We start from the raw sequence: 19,614 nt of genomic DNA on the forward strand, positions 1-19,614 counted from the left end.
GGAACAGTGACATTTTGTAGCACATGTGTTTCAGTACAGTTTTCTCAACTTATCACCAATACTGTGGACTTACAGACCTGTGTTGTGTGTGTTCCCTATGTGCCTATGCTATTAGCGCCAGTTCTGTGTAGTGCCACGTTGTGTGACACCACATTCTTCAATTATCCTTAATTTATGAGCATGAGTGTAGCTCCAATCAAAGATACAATAATTGTAACAGTAACAGTGAAGTGATCACTTACCTAAACGTATCGCTATACTGGTCGCATTTTAACTAAAAGATCACTTTGTAAAGTGTGTTTTTGTACTCGAGTGACAAAATTTGTATTACATTGTGTTAGTACGATATATTTGAATGGTTTTATTCAATAAATCTAAATGTTTACATTTTTCATGATGGCGCTAGGCAGAGGTATTAATTAAAAAAGCTGGCAATGTGGGTGGTTTTAATTTTTTGTCAAAAAGTTTCATTTCTCAGAAAGTAGCTGAAGGAAATTATATTTTTAAATTATTTTGTTTTCAGCTGTCATGTGATATTTTTTCTGAAGATGGTACTATGATGCTTCTCTCTGACCAAGAAGATAATGATATGTCCAGAAAATTATCAGTGACATCAGTGTGGGATGTTCGCTTGCTTGCTCTGAGATGTCTCCAGTCTGTTACGCACATTGCAGATACTAATGTAAATGATCAAAATTCTATTTTGGAATTAGCACAACTTGAAAAATGTGCTTGTGTTTTCTTTAGCTACCTCCACGCCGATAGAAAACAGGATCAAAATGAACTAAATTATGTGAAGGTTAGTAAGAATAGTTGTTTACATTTTTAGTATAAATATTTTTTTAGGTTACCCTCTTGGAACTGCAATCACACAATAACATGGGAGTGAATATGAACATTCTTGGTGTATACTGTTGATGAAAAGTTGACCAGAAATACAAGAGCTTTTAATAAGTAGCTCTTATGATGTTACAGTGGACACTTTACTTCAGTGTATGTATATGGTCACTTTGCAAGGAAAGGAAAACAGAACTGGGAATAGACTTTGAAAATATTTAAGAAATCTAGCTTCATTAATTCTCATGAATGCAGTGCCCATTAAATCATTGCATTACCTTTTTTATCTATTGGAAAAATGCATGAAATATTACATCGATAACGTTTTATGTTCATTTTGTTTGCTGGTATACTTCATGGCCTGATGGAAGTCTTCCTGTAATCTGGTTAAAATTATTGATGATTGACACTTCATGTGTTGTTGTTGGTTTTGTCCAATCAGAGCGCTAAACATCATGCCTGAACCATTCGCCGTTGCCAAACTGCTGCAACAATTAGGTCACCTCTAATGCCTTGTCTGGCCGGTCTGGATGTGACCTAGCGTGCCACACTTGAAACACTTTGTTTCATGATGTGGACATTCTTTTCTACCGTGAGTAGAAAAACACTGTGGAGAAGATTGCTACACTTTATTCTAAACCACATCTTCTGTACAACATGACCAAAAGATTTTGCTTTTAATCTGAGCCCCATTTTTATTCACTTTAACATTAACTATAGACTAAGTCCCTTGTGCACTATAAACAAGGGAAATAGACGGAGCCTGAAAATCAACTTCAGTTCTGTCCACAATACTTTGAGATTCTGTAATTGACAGAACTGTGTTCGGATCAGGATCTGGCAGTTTAGGATAGTAGCAAGTATACATGCACCAGACTATAACTTAGTCTGCAAGACCACTTGAACCCACAACTTCTTGTTAGCCCTTTTAGTTCAACAATCCACTATTTTCATGACTGTTCAGGGTGCTTTTTAAGACAAAAAGCTTTAAACCTCGCCACAGAGACTTGAATCTTTGTCTTGTAATGCTCGTCCTAAGGATTTCCTTATAATCAACAGCTTCTGGTTGCGAGTTGGCCAACAGTGCGAGACACAGATGATAGCTGTTGGCTCTGATAGTGGTCGGAAAGACAGTAATGCATACCATACTTTAATGCTGTGTGCTGTGAAGTGTGCTGCTAGTTGAGCACAATATTCTGACCAGTCCTCTGTTGCTGTTAAACTGTTGAATCTTGGGTGCAGCAACCGGCTGTGGTGTTGCTTGTTGTGACAATAAGTTCGTAATCTGTGGAACACTGAGAACCTGTCATTCAGTCTGCTGTGTCTGAAACTGAGCAACTTCTGTTAATGATAATTCATGTGGGGGTTTTGGCATGGTTAAACATTTTAGACTAGATACAAGAACACAGAAAAATTATTGCTGCTGTGCCTAGTGGAACACCAGCCATCGCTTCTCACATCGGCGATTCGCGATTTCATCACGGCGTCAAATGCGGGGTTTTTCTTGTCGTTGGCTATACCTCCTTTTCCTCCTTACGACGAGACGGCGGAAGACTGGTCTGATTATGAAAAACGTCTTAGACAGCACTTCTTGGCATTTCATGTCACGGATGAACAAACATGTAAGTCTCTGTTCCTTTCCTGGATTTCACCTCAAATGTATCAGTTGTTGTCGCAATTGGCTCCTTTGAAAGATCCTGCGTCTTTGTCCTTTGCTGAAATGTGCTCACTTCTGTCTGTCTATTTTCAGAAGCAAACGCATGTGGTAGCCTCTCGTGTTGCCTTTTATCGTTGTCAAAAACAACCGCATCAATCCTATCGCGCTTGGGCTGCTGAACTTCACGGCCTCAGTCAAAAGTGTCACTTTGTTACTGACGTTCACAAAGAATCCTATGCCGATTCCATGGTATGGGATGCTATTATCCGGTCGGCGCCCGACAAAGAAGTTCGGAAACGTGCCCTTCAGTTGGCAAATCTGACTCTAGATGAAGTCCTATCCATCGCGCAGTCTTTTGAAATTTCTCGCACCGCTGGGGCGCAAATAGAGGCGTAGGGTGACGTCTCGGAAATATAACCTGTGTGCGCTGTTGACGACGCGTGCGGTGCGTCCCTGCCGGCCGACGTGGCCGCAGTACGTTCCCATGCCAGCCTCGGCCTAACCGTAAACAACCCTCTGAGAAACTGCAGCAAAACCCCCGGCAACTTCCTTCATGTCCGTAGTGTTTTATGAAACATTCACGAGGTAGTGTTTTATGAAACATTCATGAGGATTGTCCCCAATGTTGGGCTGTGTGTCACAATTGCAAAAAGAAAGGTCATGTGTCTTCCGTTCGCAAATCCGACCGCATACATGATGTTCATGAACATGACGCTGATTCTGATTCTGTGTTGTCTGTCAATTGCACTTCTTCCCTTTCGGGGAAGTTATTCCTCACTGTCCAAATCATTGGTCGGGATGTTCGCATGCACGTGGATACTGGTTCTGCTGCCACTATAATTAATTCTCAGACGTATCTTCAGTTGGGTTCTCCACTCCTGTCACTCGGAAATTACGGACGTACAATAAACAGAAGATTTCTCTTTTGGGACAATTTAATGCTGAGGTATCTTACAAATCCGTCGTTCGCACTGTGCCCATATTTGTGGTTGACCAGAGTAACACAGAGAATCTTTTTGGTTTCGATGGCTTTTGCTTTTTTGGGTTCTCCATAGACGACTCTGTCAATATCGTCTCTGATGCTATTCCTTGTGCTCAATTGGATTCCTTGTCGACGACATTTTCGTCCCTCTTTTCTCCTGGGTTAGGCCGTGCAAACAACTTTGAAGCTCATATCACGCTCAAACCCACTGCTAGGCCTAAGTTTTTTCGGGCTCAGCCCATTCCTGTGGCCCTTCGTGATAGGGTAAAACGGAGCTGGATCGTCTCACTACTTCAGGGGTCTTCTTCCTGTCACTTCCAGTGAGTGGTCCTCTCCTGTCGTTGTTGTTGCTAAGCCCAATCGTGATATTCGTCTCTGTGGCGATTTTAAAGCCACTGTAAATGCGCAGTGCCTCATCAACACTTACCCTATGCCCTGACCTGAAGAATTGTTCACTAAACTTGCTGGAGGCCAGTATTTTTCTAAAATTGACCTGTCAGAAGCTTATCATCGACTTCCTCTCGACGCTGCTTCCCGGCAGTTTCTGTTCCTTAACACGCCTTTTGGCCTCTATCAATACCAACGATTGCCATTCGGGGTTGCCAGCGCCCCTGCTCTCTTTCAGCGATTCGTGGAACAATTATTGCTTCCTTTCCCTGGGTGTATAAATTACATGGACGACATTGTTGTCACTGGCTCCACCACTGATGAACATCTTCAGAACCTCCGCACACTTTTTCATGTCTTACAGACTGCCGGCCTTAAGTGTAATCTTCAGAAATCACAATTTTTTCAGGCGTCTATCACGTACTTGGGCTTTCAACTCTCTCGGGATGGTATTCGTCCGCTTCAGCAAACTGTCGCTGCGTTCGATGTCCTTCCTCGTCCTACATCTGTTAAGGAACTGCAGGCCTTCTTGGGGAAAATAGCATACTATCACAAGTTCTCACCGTCTGCTGCTTCGGTGGCTCAGCCGTTGCATCGCCTGTTGCATAAAAACGTGCCTTTTCACTGGTCCGCGTCATGTGATGCGGCTTTCCAGAAATTGAAGACTATGCTGAAACAGGCCCCGTGCCTGGCTACTTATGACATCTTGTTCTTGCCACGGACGCCTTTCAATACGGGGCCGGTGCAGTCCTTGCGCACCGTTTTTCAGACGGCTCTGAACAACCCATTGCTTATGCCTCCAAAACGCTCACGGACGCCCAACAAAAGTATTCTCAAATTGAAAAAGAAGCTTTGGCCATTATTTATGCTCTTCATAAGTTTGGTGTTTTTCTCTATGGATCCAGATTTCATCTTGTTACGGATCACAAACTGCTTGTTTCCTTGTTTCATCCATCATCGTCACTTCCCGACAAGGCTGCACACCGCCTCCAGCTTTGGGCTCTTTACTTGTCTCGTTTGAATTATGTGATTCATTTCTGGCCAAAGGCTCAACATGCGAATGCTGATGCACTGCCTCGCCTTCCCATGGGTCCTGATCTGGCATTCGATAAGGACGAACTTTTGTGTTTCCATCTGGATGTTGCGGAGCAGCGGGTTGTGGACGGATTCCCCATCACAGGGGACCGGCTGGTGGTGGCTACGGGTTCTGATCCTACCCTCTCCCGGGTTTTACACTGTATTCAGAAGGGTTGGCCAGATCGTCCATCCGCTAAGACTTCTGACCCGTTGCGGAACTGCTACGCTTTGCACTACCGCCTCACGGCTAGGGATGGTGCTATCTTCCTTTCCACCGACAATGCTTCGCCGCGTGTTGTGGTACCTGTGTCTTTGCGTGTTTTGGTCTTGCGCCTCCTTCACCAAGGTCACTGGGGTGTGTTTCGCACAAAATCTCTGGCACGCCGTCATGTGTACTGGCCTGGCATCGACTCTGAAATAGCACACATGGTCGCTGCCTGCGGCCCCTGTGATTCACAGGCCGCCGCCCCGAAGTCATCTTTGTCACCGTGGCCTTCGCCTGAGACACCCTGGGAGCGCATTCATGCTGACTTCGCGGGACCTTTTTTAGTTACTTATTGGCTCCTCATAATTGACGCCTACTCTAACTTTCCTTTCATTGTCTGTTGCACGTCGCCTACCACCGTGGCAACCACAAGTGCTCTCGCCCGCATTTTTTCTTTGGAAGGCCTTCCCTCTAGTCTTGTTACTGATAATGGTCCGCAATTTGCCTCTTCCGAATTTGCGGATTTTTGTGCTCGTCACAGCATTATGCATGTCATGGCCCCTCTGTGCCATCCACAATCAAATGATGAGGCTGAATGACTGGTCCGCACATTTAAGGCTCAGATGCGGAAACTCCTGACTACTTCTGCTGCTGATGATGCGCTTCTGCAGTTTCTGGCTTCTTACCGTTTCACCCCCATGGGCTACCACAGCCCGGCTGAGCTCTTACATGGCCGACAGCCCCGCACGCCACTTCATCTTCTGCGACCTTCCACTTCACGGCCGCGGGTGCCTTCGCGTGGCCGGTTCACCACCGACAACCTAGTCTGGATACGGGGATATGGCAGGCGGCCAAAATGGAGTCCGGGCCGCATCTTACAACACCGTGGCCGACGCCTGTATGTGAAATCCAGACGGACACCATGCAGCAGCTGTCATTCGGACCAGCTTTGGCCTCGTGTGCCGGCAACGCCTGTTCCGAATGCCGCTACAGCACATTCAGCTCTACCTGACGCTCGGGATCTTGGCATCTCTCACTACTCACAATGCAGCCCTCTCAGCGTCATCTTGGTGCCAGAACAAGAACGGACGTCACTAGGAGACGTGCCCATGCAGGTACCGGATGACCATCATCTGCCGGAGCCAATCTACTTGCCTCCTTCTCCTACGGATGCCGACACATCGCCCATGTCTCATGTTATATCAACTGGACTTGCCGCAACGGGCAGATTGGCGCACGGGGCCCTAGCAGATTCGACCCCTACATCTCCTGTCATCTCGACCCGTTATCATCGGGGACACTTCTGTCCGTACGGGAAGCCTCCTCCTCGAGACTTTACGGCCAGTCACACAACACCTATGGACATTAGCAATCTACAGGCCAGCTCCATCAAGACCAGTGAAAAAATTTCAAAGGGGGGGAAAAGTGTTGTGACTCGCTGATCATTCAAAGTGCCGCCGCGCAATTACACTCGTCCTCTACATGTGGCGCTGTCTGCCAGCCATGCAGCAGCTGCGCCACCTAAGTGGCCAGCCAGCAAGCCAGCGGCCGCTAGACTTGGACTCAGTGCTCATTCGAATGTGACCGTGTTCACAGGTCTTGCTTTGTCAACTTGCTCAGTGACTTATATGTGTTATGTCGTTTTGAAATATGTGTGTTCAACTTGACGTTACAACAAAGGTAGCTCACATAATTGTGCAGAGTCTGAATTACTATATCTGGATAAGGATAACTAAGCGATAGATTAAAAGTTAAAATCTACTAAAACATTTTAATTGTTAACCATAAAAGAGAGCAAAAGCAGAGCATAGAAAATTATAGTAAGCAAAAAAGGAAGCCCTTTCAACTGTTCCTTGTATTACCACAATAAAGGCAACTTTATAGATACTATTTTATATAAATGATCCCGAATTCCATGGAATTCACAGAGCCTGCTGGAAGTTGCTGAGAATGAAATTTTCAAAACCAAATCATTAGCTAACAAAAGAGTTGTAGTAGAAGAGGGTATTTTTGGAATCTGAAAAAATTCACGCTACAAATATGTTGCACTGAATTTTGGAGATAAACATTATTTCAGACTGATTGTTTTGGAAAGTGAATTTTTGAATAGAATAATTTTTTAACTAGGAAGATTTTGAAAAACGTTAAGTATTTATTGAAAAGATGAAAAATGAAGGCTACCTCATTTTAGAAACAAACAGCTATTTTCTCACTGAAAATTTTACCTCTGTGTTTTTTGCTTATCTTAAATTGTAGATATTTCTTTATAAAAGAATTTCCAGGTATTCTAACTATGAAACTACTGTTAGTGATTAAGAAATTATGGAATAAATAGTAAGTCTCACTGAAATAGGACATGAATAAGAAATTAGTTATTTTGTGTAACCGTCACATGTGTTCTCCACAAAACAGAAACAGATAATGAGGAAAATTACTGTATATTTGTGCCCGGAATGGTACGAGAACTAGGAGGGGGGTTCCACCTTATTCCTTTATTTTACAATGTTTCTGGAAGTTTTTTGAAGTGGACATAGCAAAAGCACACAATTTCTATGTAGTGTTATTCATAGTTTCTTCCCAATATAGGGCAAATTAAATTAGTTGCATATGTTGGGAAACATTTGTAACTTGGCTGGAATATTTATCTCTTATATTTCAGATAATAATCACATGCTTGCTGGGACTGCAAAATATATTTTGTCAGTCAAAAGAAATGTTGGACAAATATGTTGGTGATGCCCTTGGTATTGTCAAAGCTTATATGTTGTTTGGTTTGCCAGGCCACACAGAGCTCAAACCTCAGAAAGTCTTTCCAAGTATATTCGCTCAAGCCGATTTAAGACCACCTTCCAGCAATTCAGTAAAGGTGAATAAGGTATGTGTGTTTGTATTTGTAATGTTTGTCGTTTAACAAGAAATTCAAGCACAAATGTTTTTACGGTTAATATAAATAGGTTAAGCATTACCTGCTGCTCTTGTTCATGTATAGAGTGGATGTTGGCAATTTGCTTCCATGTCAAGTTTCACGCATCTAGCACTAGGAAGTGAATTACCCACATTGTGTGAATTGCCTTTACTTCGTGTTTTGCATTTTCTGGTGATTCATGTTTCTGTTCTACACACTGGTGATTACATTTGCAGCACAGTGAAAACAAAACACAATAAATATCAAATTTGCATGATATGTACTGCATGCTCAGATACGCAAATGTATAACACTGCATCACAACCATAGGAAATAGGTAGGATTAATGTCATCTACATTCTGTAGTGTATAAGAATAAATTACACAATAGCGTTTCTCATTCAGAAGCTGTATTTGAATGTTGTTTGTTTATGAGATTATGTTATACCTCACGTAAGAAAAAGAAATAACTACCAGCATTTGTCAGAAGTAAGCAGTGCCAGAGTTGTAGCCTGTCAAGACTATGGTTTATTGGTCTGGAAAGGCACTACTTTTGTTTGTTGTGATTCCATGGCCATCATATTAATATGGCTCATTGCATTCAGGAGGGAGATGCTAAACGTCATGTAGGAACTCAGTGACCCAAGAGGACAGACATATCGTTCCCTCAACCATGCAAAATTGTACAGCCACATCATTAACTTGAGTCAGCAAACGGGCTTATTTGCAGCAGAACAAATATTCACATGTACAATGTTGCGACGTCTAGACATCTTTATGCGCAAGAGAGAGGAGCATACTGATTGTGATGCATACAGTGAACACTGGACACAGAAGTGACACCTGGTTGTTTTTCCAGATGATTTCTGGATCTGCATCCAGCAATACACTCTACTCACCTATATGTGGAGGCTTCAAGGAGACCAGTTTGCGTTTGTTGCAGCCATATGGGTCAACAGCTGGTGTGGTGGTAATGTGTGCTATTAAGTACACAGTACGATCACCTTCAGTTCACATAGACCAGGCTGTTCCAGCTTAAGACCCCACCAGTTGACAGCTGGGCACCTCGAGGTATCGATGTGCAGCACGTTGCTGGGCCATAGTCTACGCAATTGTACTGCACTGGCTGAGCATCCTTACATAAGAGTGGCCATGTGGTTTGTACACTTACAGCATATAGGATGACTCAAGTCTGTTGATGTTTGAAAGTGCACTAATTCACAGAATAAAGTAGGGGGAGAGGTAAAAATTAACACACCTGCCTGAATAAAATGGGGGTTTTATTGAAATCAAAAGCGAGTGAAATAACTGGCCAACAGATGGTGCTGGATAGCAGCATCTCAGAGATGCTAAGTGAGGATCTTGAGTAAAATAAGCTATATTGAGAGAGGGGGTCATATCAACCCCGTCTTGGCTGACAAACCCCGTCTTGGCTGACAAACCCCGTCTTGGCTGACAAACCCCGTCTTGGCTGACAAACCCCAGCTGGAAGGTACGACTTTCATGCAGGGTGGCACTCCTTCCCATATTGCTACATGTGTGTAAAATCTCTTGTGCGAGTCATTTGACGAGGATCGTTTACTGAGCTGCCACATCTGTCATGCTTGGCCTTCCAGGTCCCCAGGCCTCAATCTGTGTGTATATTGGTTGTGGCATTACCTGAAGTCGCAATTCTACTGCAATCATCGTACTCATTAGGGATGCTAGAAGACAACAGGGGTGGGGGTGGGGGGGGGGGGGGGAGATTCCAGGTCAGGTACACTTGCGTAGCACATTGCTTGTAAGCCAAAGATGCTAGAGTTTTTCCAGAGATTGATCAAACATGGCGACAAAGTGATCTGTGTATAAAACAATGAGACAATGGTAGTAAGAGTTACTATACTGAAAATATAAATATAAAAGGAAACAATAAGAACTACAGGCTATATTGAAGAAAGATGGAATATAGTAAAACAGGAATGAAGTAATAATATAAAAGGAAACAGTAAGAGCAATGGGGAAGCAGTATATCTCAGATTATGTTACTAATAAGTGAACTGATAGACAGTAAATTAATTGTCTGAATCAAAGCCCTGTGAGAATATTGAAATAATAGTGGAACGGCGACTATATTGGTAATAGAAGTATGAAAACTGATTAGAAAATGTATAACTAATACTAACAGTAAACCTAAATAAATAAATGATTATAACAGGAAACTGTTTGATAGAAAGTACTACAAAGTAAAATGTTTCTTTACAAAGTAGACTCGCATAAAAGTGAACACACAAACAAAATTCAGTAAGAGTTGACATGATGAGATTTTCACTCTGCAGCGGAGTGTGTACTGATATGAAACTTCCTGGCAGATGAAAACTGTGTGCCGGACCGAGACTCGAACTCAGGACCTTTGCCTTTCGCAGGCAAGTGCTCTACCAACGGAGCTACCCAAGCACGACTCACATTCCGTCCTCACAGCTTTACTTCTGCCAGTACCTCGTCTCCTACCTTCCAAACTTTACACAAGCCTTTTGTGAACCATGCAGGACTAGCACTCTTGAAAGAAAGGATATTGCGGAGACATGGCTTAGCCACAGCGTAGGGTATGTTTCCAGAATGAGATTTTCACTCTGCAGCGGAGTGCGCTGGTATGAAACTTCCTGGCAGATTAAAACTGTGTGCCGGACCGAGACTCTAACTCGGGACCTTTGCCTTTCGCAGGCAAGTGCTCTATCAACTGAGCTACCCAAGCATGACTCACGCCCCGTCCTCACAGCTATATCTCCGCCAGTACCTCGTCTCCTACCTTACAAACTTTACAGAAGCTCTCTTGCGAAGGTCCCGAGTTCAAGTCTTGGTCCGGCACACAGTTTTAATCTGCCAGGAAGTTTCAAGAGTTGACATGTTCTTAGCTCCTAAAGCATGGCCTTTTGAGTTAATGTGCTTTGCAGACTGATCTTTTCCATTTCTGGTCTTCTACAGTATCCTTCTGTTGTTGGTCCACATGTTTCGTATCCTAAATCTCAAGATAACACATTTTAAAATCGTTAGTCTTTCAGAGGGGAGATTTTTGCATATTGTCAGACCTGACTTCGCAAGATTTCAGATCTTTTTGTATTTGGCACAACTTAACTATTCTGTGTCTTGGTTTTGTAGATCTTGGTGTTTTACACCCTACTTGGTGATTTCTCCCTGTGCATTTGATATCACCTGCAGGCTTAGCTTCTCTTGGGCAAGATTGATCACTAATTCATCTGTATTCTCTCAGTTGTTCTCTGGAATCCTGAACCGTTTGAGATTATTGCATCTCTGCTATTGTTCAAGCTCGTCAGATTTCTCGATCAGATTCTATTCAATAAATTATGCCCTATCCTCAGTTTCTTTTAAAGATTTGTTCACAATATGCACTTGGTTCCAGTCATCTCCATAGTTCCCAGCATTAGTAATGGTCTGTATAACAAGCCCAAGCATACCATAGACATATTAAAAAATCTTGTTTCATACGTGCATTGCTTGTGCACTTCACACGTTCCACATTATAACGGCTACCGTACCGTGCGATAGGGCAGTGGAACATGCAACCAACTAACTAACTAACTAACTAACTAACTAACTGTCTTGTGACTGGAGTGTGGAACTTGTCTAAGCCATGACAAGTGTGGCGATGTTTGAGATATCAGGGGTGTGGCCATAGCTTCCAGTGTCAGCTCGACTGCAGCACTCTCACTAGAATGGCCGTTGGTGATGTGCGTTGTTTTTGATAATTTTCCATTTTAAATGGAGTTTCACATTACAGATTTTCAAAATAAAATGCAATTATGTCACTAGGCGCTCACTGCAAGGTTATTTCAATATATAGAACAGACAACTGCTTAATAACACCTCCAAAGTAATGGAGTGTGTCTTTATCTTTGCCTATGATATTTTCTTAACATGAGTAATAGTCAATCTTAATGTCCGCTGTAGCATACTTGTTTTATGTGTCTGATTTTTCACCTAATACATCTTCATTGTCATAATTCAATTGCAGTCAGTTTGTAATAATGTTATTTCAAGACATAATCTCAAGAAAGAACGTCTTTTAACATTGAGATTTATGGGAACACAGCAGATTCTGGCTGCCTGAACTATTTGTAGTAATTTTATAGATTTAATTCAGTCAGATGGTGCACAAAAAGGCCAAATAGTGGAAAATTTTGTTGAATTTTTTGGGCAAGTTTTTATATATATTTTTGAGGGTGCTGAATTTGAATTTTCAAAGTTACACCAAAATTTTGTCCCAGAAATTGGTCAAAACTGGAAAAAAGCCTAAAAAATAGAACTTTTTGATTTTTTGATTATAACTCTGAAATGACGCAATTTTTAGTGAAGCTGACTATTATGAAAATAAAGAGGATAAAATTTCCCCCAAAATAGATCTCAGTGACTCTTTTCATGAGATCAAAATGTGATGTGTAGTGCATGATGAAGTTGGCGTGATTTCAAAGCTGAAAAGATGGGTATTGCAGGACATACACCTCTGCCCTTATAGAATTTTGTTGCACATTCATTGCTGAATTCCACAGTTGGATGGAGGGTATGGGGACAGTAGGTTACAGTAGGCTCAATTCGGGATGATATATGGATCGAAGAATGTGTTGTTAACATTACTCCAATCTGTGCACTTCAGAAAGTTGATGCTAGAGGGGAGGATCCATATGGCCTGAATTGTGAAGCAGCCATTGAAATCAAGCATGTTGTCTACAGCTTTATGTTGTGCTGCAGGGTGATCCACTTCACTCGTGGTCATAGTTGGCAGTGGCCATTCATCCTTATGGACAGCTGGTTGGTAGTCATACAGATATCAAAAATACTGAGCAATAATTTCAGCAGAGTTGGTCCATGACACAACTACTTTCACAAGTGAGCTGGCCCCTGATGGGGTAGGATATGCATGTCACAGGACTGGAATAGGAATTGTTGGGTGGGTGGATTGGGCAGATCTGGGTCTTCCGAAGGGATTGATCCCTACAGCAAGGGGTTGGTGTTGGTAGTGGTATAGTGTTAGACTGCAGGATGTATTCATTCTGTGGCAACCAGGTAATCCAAGGAAAACAAGGGAATTTTTTCATCTGGGAAAAATGTGCAAATTTTTTTATCTCTGAAAACCATGGAAATTTTTCATATTTTGGTTTCCAGTTACATCTTTGTAGTTTTGAAAGATGGGAGCTGATACTCTAATGAGGAATTTTACTTATGTCCAGTGTTGCAGAATAATATTGCAACAATGAAACAGAAATGAGACAATAACACCAACCTATAACTTTAGTTGAAAAGAAAATGTACCATTTACAACAGCAAAACACTGTGTGCACTCAAGTGTCTGCAAACAGCAAAACGCGTCAATGGCTTTAAGATGAAGACTATGCATATCACAGAACATCAAAATATCAGAAGTCCAAAGTGGAAACAGAGAATGACAGCAGCATTCCACGCGATACTCAGGCTCGGTCTTCAAAGTTTCAAGCATAAAGTGAAATCGTGTCAAGTACAACTACTGTAATCACTGGTCTAAAATTTTGTAATATGAGAACATGTAGTGTACATATTGCTGCACATCAAAGATCTTTCCAAAGCATGTTTTTTGCTGGGTTTTGTTTTCTAAAATCCCGGGAATTGAGTGAAAGCTTCATCATTCAAAAAATTGATAAGTTTTATAGCTCCAAGGGAAAGTACTCTGTCACTTAACATAAAAAAAATGTACTTTCACGTGGGGTATAGTGTGTCTTCATTGGATAAAAAGTTTATTTTTAACTGGGAAAAATCTTTTTTCTTTTCCTCCCTCTCTCTGTGTATACACCCTGAACTAGGACGTCATGCAGGTTTTGTGGGTGCCGGAACACCACTTTGCTAGAGATGAGGAGGACTTTGGTAGGATGTCCTCATTTCAGGCCCTGAAGATGGATATTGTCCATTTTTCCAGTCCAGGGTGGTATTGAGTGATGCAGGGGGCACTCGCTTGTTGCTGGTTCTTTGGATTGCTGGGAGAATTTGGGGTGTATGATATATGGCACGGGACATCTTTCGGGGATTAGATCTGGGGGATGGTAACTGTCTGTGAAGGCTTTTGTGAGACCTTCAGCACATTGGACAAGGGAGCTCCTATCTACACCTACAACTACATGATTACTACGCAAACCACACTTAAGTGCTTGGTGGAGGTTTCATCAAACCAATTTCATACTTGTTCTCTGTTGTTCTAGTCCTGACCATTGTGTGGAGAAAATGAACACCTGTATCTTTCTTGCGAACTCTAATTTTTATTATGAGCATTTATCCTTATGGAGGTCAGTGGCGATAAAATACTTTCGCATTCGAAGGAGAAAGTTGGTGATGGAAATTTTGTGAGAAGATCCCACTGCAACAAGAAATGCCTTTATTTTAATTATGTCCACCCCAAATCTTGTATCATGTCTGTGACACTCTCTCCCTTATTTCTCAATTGTACAAAACATGCTGTCCTCCTTTGAACTTTCTCGATGTACTCTGTTAACCCTATCTGGGAAGGATACCACGCTGCGCAGCAGTGCTCTAAAGGAGAACGAACAAGTGTAGTGTAGGAAGTCTCTTTAGTAGATCTGTTGCATTTTCTAAGTGTTGTGTCAATAAAAAGCATCCTTTGGTTCACCTGCCTCACAACATTTTTCTGTGTGTACTTTCCAGTTTAAATTGTTTGTAATTGTAATTCCTAGGCATTTAGTTGAAATTACGGCCTTTAGATTTGATTGATTAACCATGTAACTAAAGTTTAACAGATTCTTTTTAATACTCATGTGGATTACGTCACACTTTTCATTACTGAGGATTAATTGCCAGTTTTCTTACCATACAGATGTCTAAATCATTTCACAATTGGTTTTGATGATCTGATGACTTAATTAGACCATAAACAGCACCCTCATCGGCAAACAACCTAAGACAGCTGCTCAGATTGTCTCCTAAATCATTTATATAGATAAGGAAGAACAGAGGGCCTGTAACACTACTTTGGGGAACACCAGAAATCATTTATGTTTTACTGAATGACTTTCTGTCAGTTACTACGAACTGTGACCTCTCCGACAGGAAATCACAAATACAGTCTCATAACTGAGACAATGTTCCATAATCACGCAATTTGATTACAAGCTGCTTGTGAGGTACTTTTTTGTGTCAAACACCTTCTAGAAATCTAGAAATACGGAATCAATTTCAAATCACTTTTCGATAGTACTCGTAGGTTTTCTAAATCTGTGTTGACTGTGTGTCAATAGACCGCTGTCGTTGCGGTAATTCATAGTGTTCGAACACAATGCATGTTCCAGAATCCTGCTGCATATCCTCGTTAATGAAATGGACATGTAATTTAATGGATTTCTCATTTTGCCTTTCTTGTCTATTGGCATGACCTGTGCAACTTTCCAATCCTTGGGTATCTTTCATCGAGCGTGCGATTGTATACGATTGTTAAGTATGCACCGCCATACTTTGAAAGGAACCTTATTGGTATGCAGTCAGGACTGGGAGACTTGATTTCATCAAGTGATAAAAGTTGCTTCACTACTCTGGGAATATCTGCTTCTCAGTTACTCATGTTGGCAGATGTTCTTGATTCAAAATCTGGAATATTGACTTCGTCTTCTTTGGTGAAGTAATTTTGGAAGGCTGCATTTAGTAACTCTGCTTTAGCAGCATTGTCATTAATAGTATTTCCATTGCTACTGCACAGAGAAGGCTTTTGATTGTGTCTTACCACTAGCATACTTAACATACGAACAGAATCTCACTTTCACAGCAGATACGCTGTCCCAGTGTGGCCAGGCTGTATGGGAGGGATTTTTTGGTGTGTATTGGGTGACAGCTGTTGAAAAGAAGTTATGTTGATGTTTAGTGGGTTTAATATGGACAGAGGTGTAGATGAAATCATCAGAGAGGAAGAGGCCAACATCCAGGAAGGTGGCATGGGGGGTTTAGGAGGACCAGGTGAAGCAGGTGGGAGGGAAGGTGTGGAAGTTGTGAAGGAATGAAGATAGGGTGCCATGGTCCTGAGTCCGAATAAGGAGAATTCACCAATGAACCTGAATGAGATCAAGGGTTTCAGGTTTTGGGAGTCTAGGACAGTTTCCTTTAGACATTCCATAAACAAGTTGGCATAGTAAATGTCATGCGGGTGTCCATTGCTGTGCTGCATATTCTTTTGTGTACCTTCCCTTCGACGAAATAGTAGTTGTGTGTTAGGATATAATTAGTAATGTGTATTGAGGAATGAGGTAGTGGGTTTGGAGTTGAAAGGATGTTGAGAGAAATAGTGCTCAATAGTAATGATATCATGGGCATGATGGATGTTGGTGTATAGGGAAGTGACATCAAGTGGCAGATAGGGATCATGGAGATGCTGGAGAGTGAGTGGAGGAAGTAGTTGGTACCTTCGATGTGGGAGGCTGGATTTCAGGATATGGGTTAGACGCTTTGGTCAATAAGGGCTGGAATTCTTTCATAGGAACCACGATAACCAGTTGCAGTGGGACATTCTGGATTGTTTGTTGTGGATTTTGAGGAGCGTGTAGAAGGTGGGTGTGTGGGATTTCATAGGAGTGAGGAAGGAATTGTATAAGGGGAGGGATTCTGGGAAGGCCTCAGGCTTTAAGCAGGGATTTGAGGCTGTGTTGGACTCCTGGGATGGGAGCACTCTGGCTAAGTTTATAGGTGGAGTTTTGGACAGTTGTCGCAGGTATACCACCAGGTAACCACTGCGATTCATAACGACAGTAGTGGTTCCTTTGTCTGCAGCTCAGGATCTGTTTTGAGGCTGTGTATGAGTGTCCTTTCTTCTGCTAAAAGGTTGCTGGTGTTAGGAAGGGACCTGGGGAAGGATGGTGAGGCCATATTGGAGGTAAGGAATTCCTGGATGGTAACCAGAATGTGGTTAGGTGGAAGGGGGAGGGGAGGATCATGGTTGGATGGTGGTGTGAACTGGGAGAGGCAGGGTTTAGTTGGCATTAGGTTGGCATTGGTTGGAAGGATTGGTGGCAAAGACATTTTTCCATAGCAGGGATTGGGAGAGGAGAGCAGGTCCTCGACAAATCCAACATGGTTAAATTTGCATTTGTGCGTTTCTGTTGCAGTCTGACCAGAGCGGCTGGATATAGTGGTCATGTTTGTGTGAGGTGTGCTTGGTTGTGTGAATGTGTGTGTGTTTCTCTTTTCTAAATTTGGCTGAAAGCTTATATGTAACAGTCTTTTCATTGTGTCTGTCTAAATCTCAACATGTCATCTTTATGGTGAGTAGCAATCTATCCTTTTCATAATATTGTTGATGTTCCAATCTGGACTTTCCAACATTCTATTTTGCCTAATGGCTTTTCTTCATCCCAGAGATGTTTTCCTTTGTTACTTTTCTCTAAAACAGTATTGTACTCAATGTTTGCACACTTTCTTGTTTCCTGTAATTCTTCCTGCCTATAATTAGAAGTATAATTATTCCAAGTGATACCATTTCCTCCCTCATCCTCTCATATTTTTGTGTGTTATTTTCCGCATGTGCCTGTGCCACCCTAACTTATGAACATAACCAATCTCTGTTGTTCTCCCTCCCTCCCTCCCTCCCTCACCAGTGGCAACTTGGAGACTTGTGAATTGGTATTCTTGTGTATAGGAATAATAGCACACTGCTTGTGAAAGGCAGAAATCCAGTTTTGGGCCGTGATCTGAAACTGTTTTACAGTTTGTCCATTAAATGGTCACAGTCAAAACAAGTTGTGTGTTGGCATCCCCTTTGAGAAATGTTTCCCTTGTGAGTTCATATTCTTGTGTTTAGCATGGACTTCTTTCTAGGTTTGGTGTTTTTTAACCTAATTTCGACACCTTCAAGTGAGATAGAAATGCCGTTCAAACACATCTGCTTCATATTTCCACCTATTCCATTTTGATTTTCATTCCATAAAACTGATATTAATGAGCTTTGTTGTATTAGTTATTGTAACAGTTTGAAACTGATCAAAAGTAGTAAAATGTAATAGATATTTCTTAACATTGGTGTATTGTACAAGAATTCAGTGTGTAAAGAAAACAATCTGCAAAGTGAATTTTTAGTATAAATCCCTCATGGTGTACTAGAATACATTTTGTTATTAAAGTCTCTAATACATTTAAATTGGTTGCTGGACTGGGACTGAAACCTTTACAGGTACCAGTTTTATGAATAGAGCTCTTTAGAGATGCGCAAGGCACTGAACTTAATTTTTTCCATAGTTTTCTTAAATTGATAAAGGTTGGGGATGGAGTGGTTTTGTTTGAAGAGGACACAGCCCATTTTTATGTCCGTCCTTTTCCAGTTTGCACTCTCTAATGATCTTGTCACATACTGAAGTTGCAACTGGCTTGTGATGTTTGCCTCCCTCTACTGAGAATCTATAAAGTAGACTTTGTGTAATCTGTTGTTCACATTTACTGCACATGGTAACCAGAAGACATCTATATATTTCCAGTACTAAGTAATGTGGGCTAAATATTACATCAGAATTGGGATATTAAGTGTTTGGAAGTTGTGTTATTCATTGTTACTAAGTGAGAGTATGTACTAAAATAGATTGAATCATGGAGACTGAATGTAGTTAGTTGTACTGGGAGAATTGTAAACAAATAAGAGACAAAATTGTTCATGTGTGCCTTATCTCAAAGTAAGAAAATAATTTTCTTCATAACTCTGTTCTCTGTTTCTAGAACTCAAAAGTCAAACTAAGGAACCCAAGACAGGCCAAAAAGACAGAGTCCAGGCCAGCTGACATTGAACACTGTGCATGGAAGACCTACTCAGCAGTGGAAGGTTCATTAAAATCAAGTGCACAAGATTACAATACTGTAGTGACCTTTTTAAAAACAAGTGAGTCTGATTATTCAGATTCAGAAACAGGACAGACTGCAAAGACAAGGAGCTTTCAGGGCAGAGTGAGGCAGAGTTCTCAGTGCTTACTGCAAACAATAATCAAGGTTTAAGGCAAAGTATAATAACAAAGATTAACACTCTATTTGGTATTTGAAATACCCGTTGCAGCTTTTCATTATAAATCTAGTTTCATTTTTGATTTTTCAGGTTATGGACAAAAAAGTATTGTTTGGCTATTTGTCCAACTTTTTACCTGATGGCACAACACAAACTAGGACTCTCATGACTTGCCTTCTGAGAGATCCTTCTTCACAATGTAGACTGGAGATTATTAATTCTTTGTCAGCCATATTTCTAGCTTCAAAAATATATTTTCTACAAGCTGAACGCAGGTGACTGTTATAACTTATTTTTAATAAAAAGATTTCATATTTATAGTTATTACTTTATCTTCTGCTCCTATAAGCTTACTTTCAAAATGTCAGTTACAAAACTGTTTGAAGGGGATGGGTAATTAGGTGGAAGACTATAAAAGGAAATATTGCACTTTGTTTACACGTCACTACACCTTTTTTAAACTATGTCATCATATGCAACAATCAACGTTAATAATTATTAAGGTCTTTCTAGCTAGTTACTCTTCATTTCATATATTCCAAAGGAAATTTTGTTTTGACTTCTT

General features: G+C 41.4%; 1 protein-coding gene across 3 annotated transcripts in view; it reads left to right on the forward strand.

Annotated features, from left to right (window-relative positions):
• LOC126199227 (HEAT repeat-containing protein 6) overlaps window positions 1-19,614 on the forward strand; it is a 75,594-nt gene that overhangs the window by 12,892 nt on the left and 43,088 nt on the right. For all 3 annotated transcript variants that reach the window (XM_049936021.1, XM_049936036.1, XM_049936028.1), the window contains 4 exons: window positions 524-799; window positions 7,805-8,020; window positions 18,770-19,036; window positions 19,140-19,324. In XM_049936021.1, the coding sequence (XP_049791978.1) occupies window positions 524-799; window positions 7,805-8,020; window positions 18,770-19,036; window positions 19,140-19,324 (944 nt within the window). The remainder of the gene's footprint in view (window positions 1-523; window positions 800-7,804; window positions 8,021-18,769; window positions 19,037-19,139; window positions 19,325-19,614) is intronic.

This window comes from Schistocerca nitens, chromosome 1 (genome assembly GCF_023898315.1).
Source record: "Schistocerca nitens isolate TAMUIC-IGC-003100 chromosome 1, iqSchNite1.1, whole genome shotgun sequence".
NCBI lineage: Eukaryota > Metazoa > Arthropoda > Insecta > Orthoptera > Acrididae > Schistocerca > Schistocerca nitens.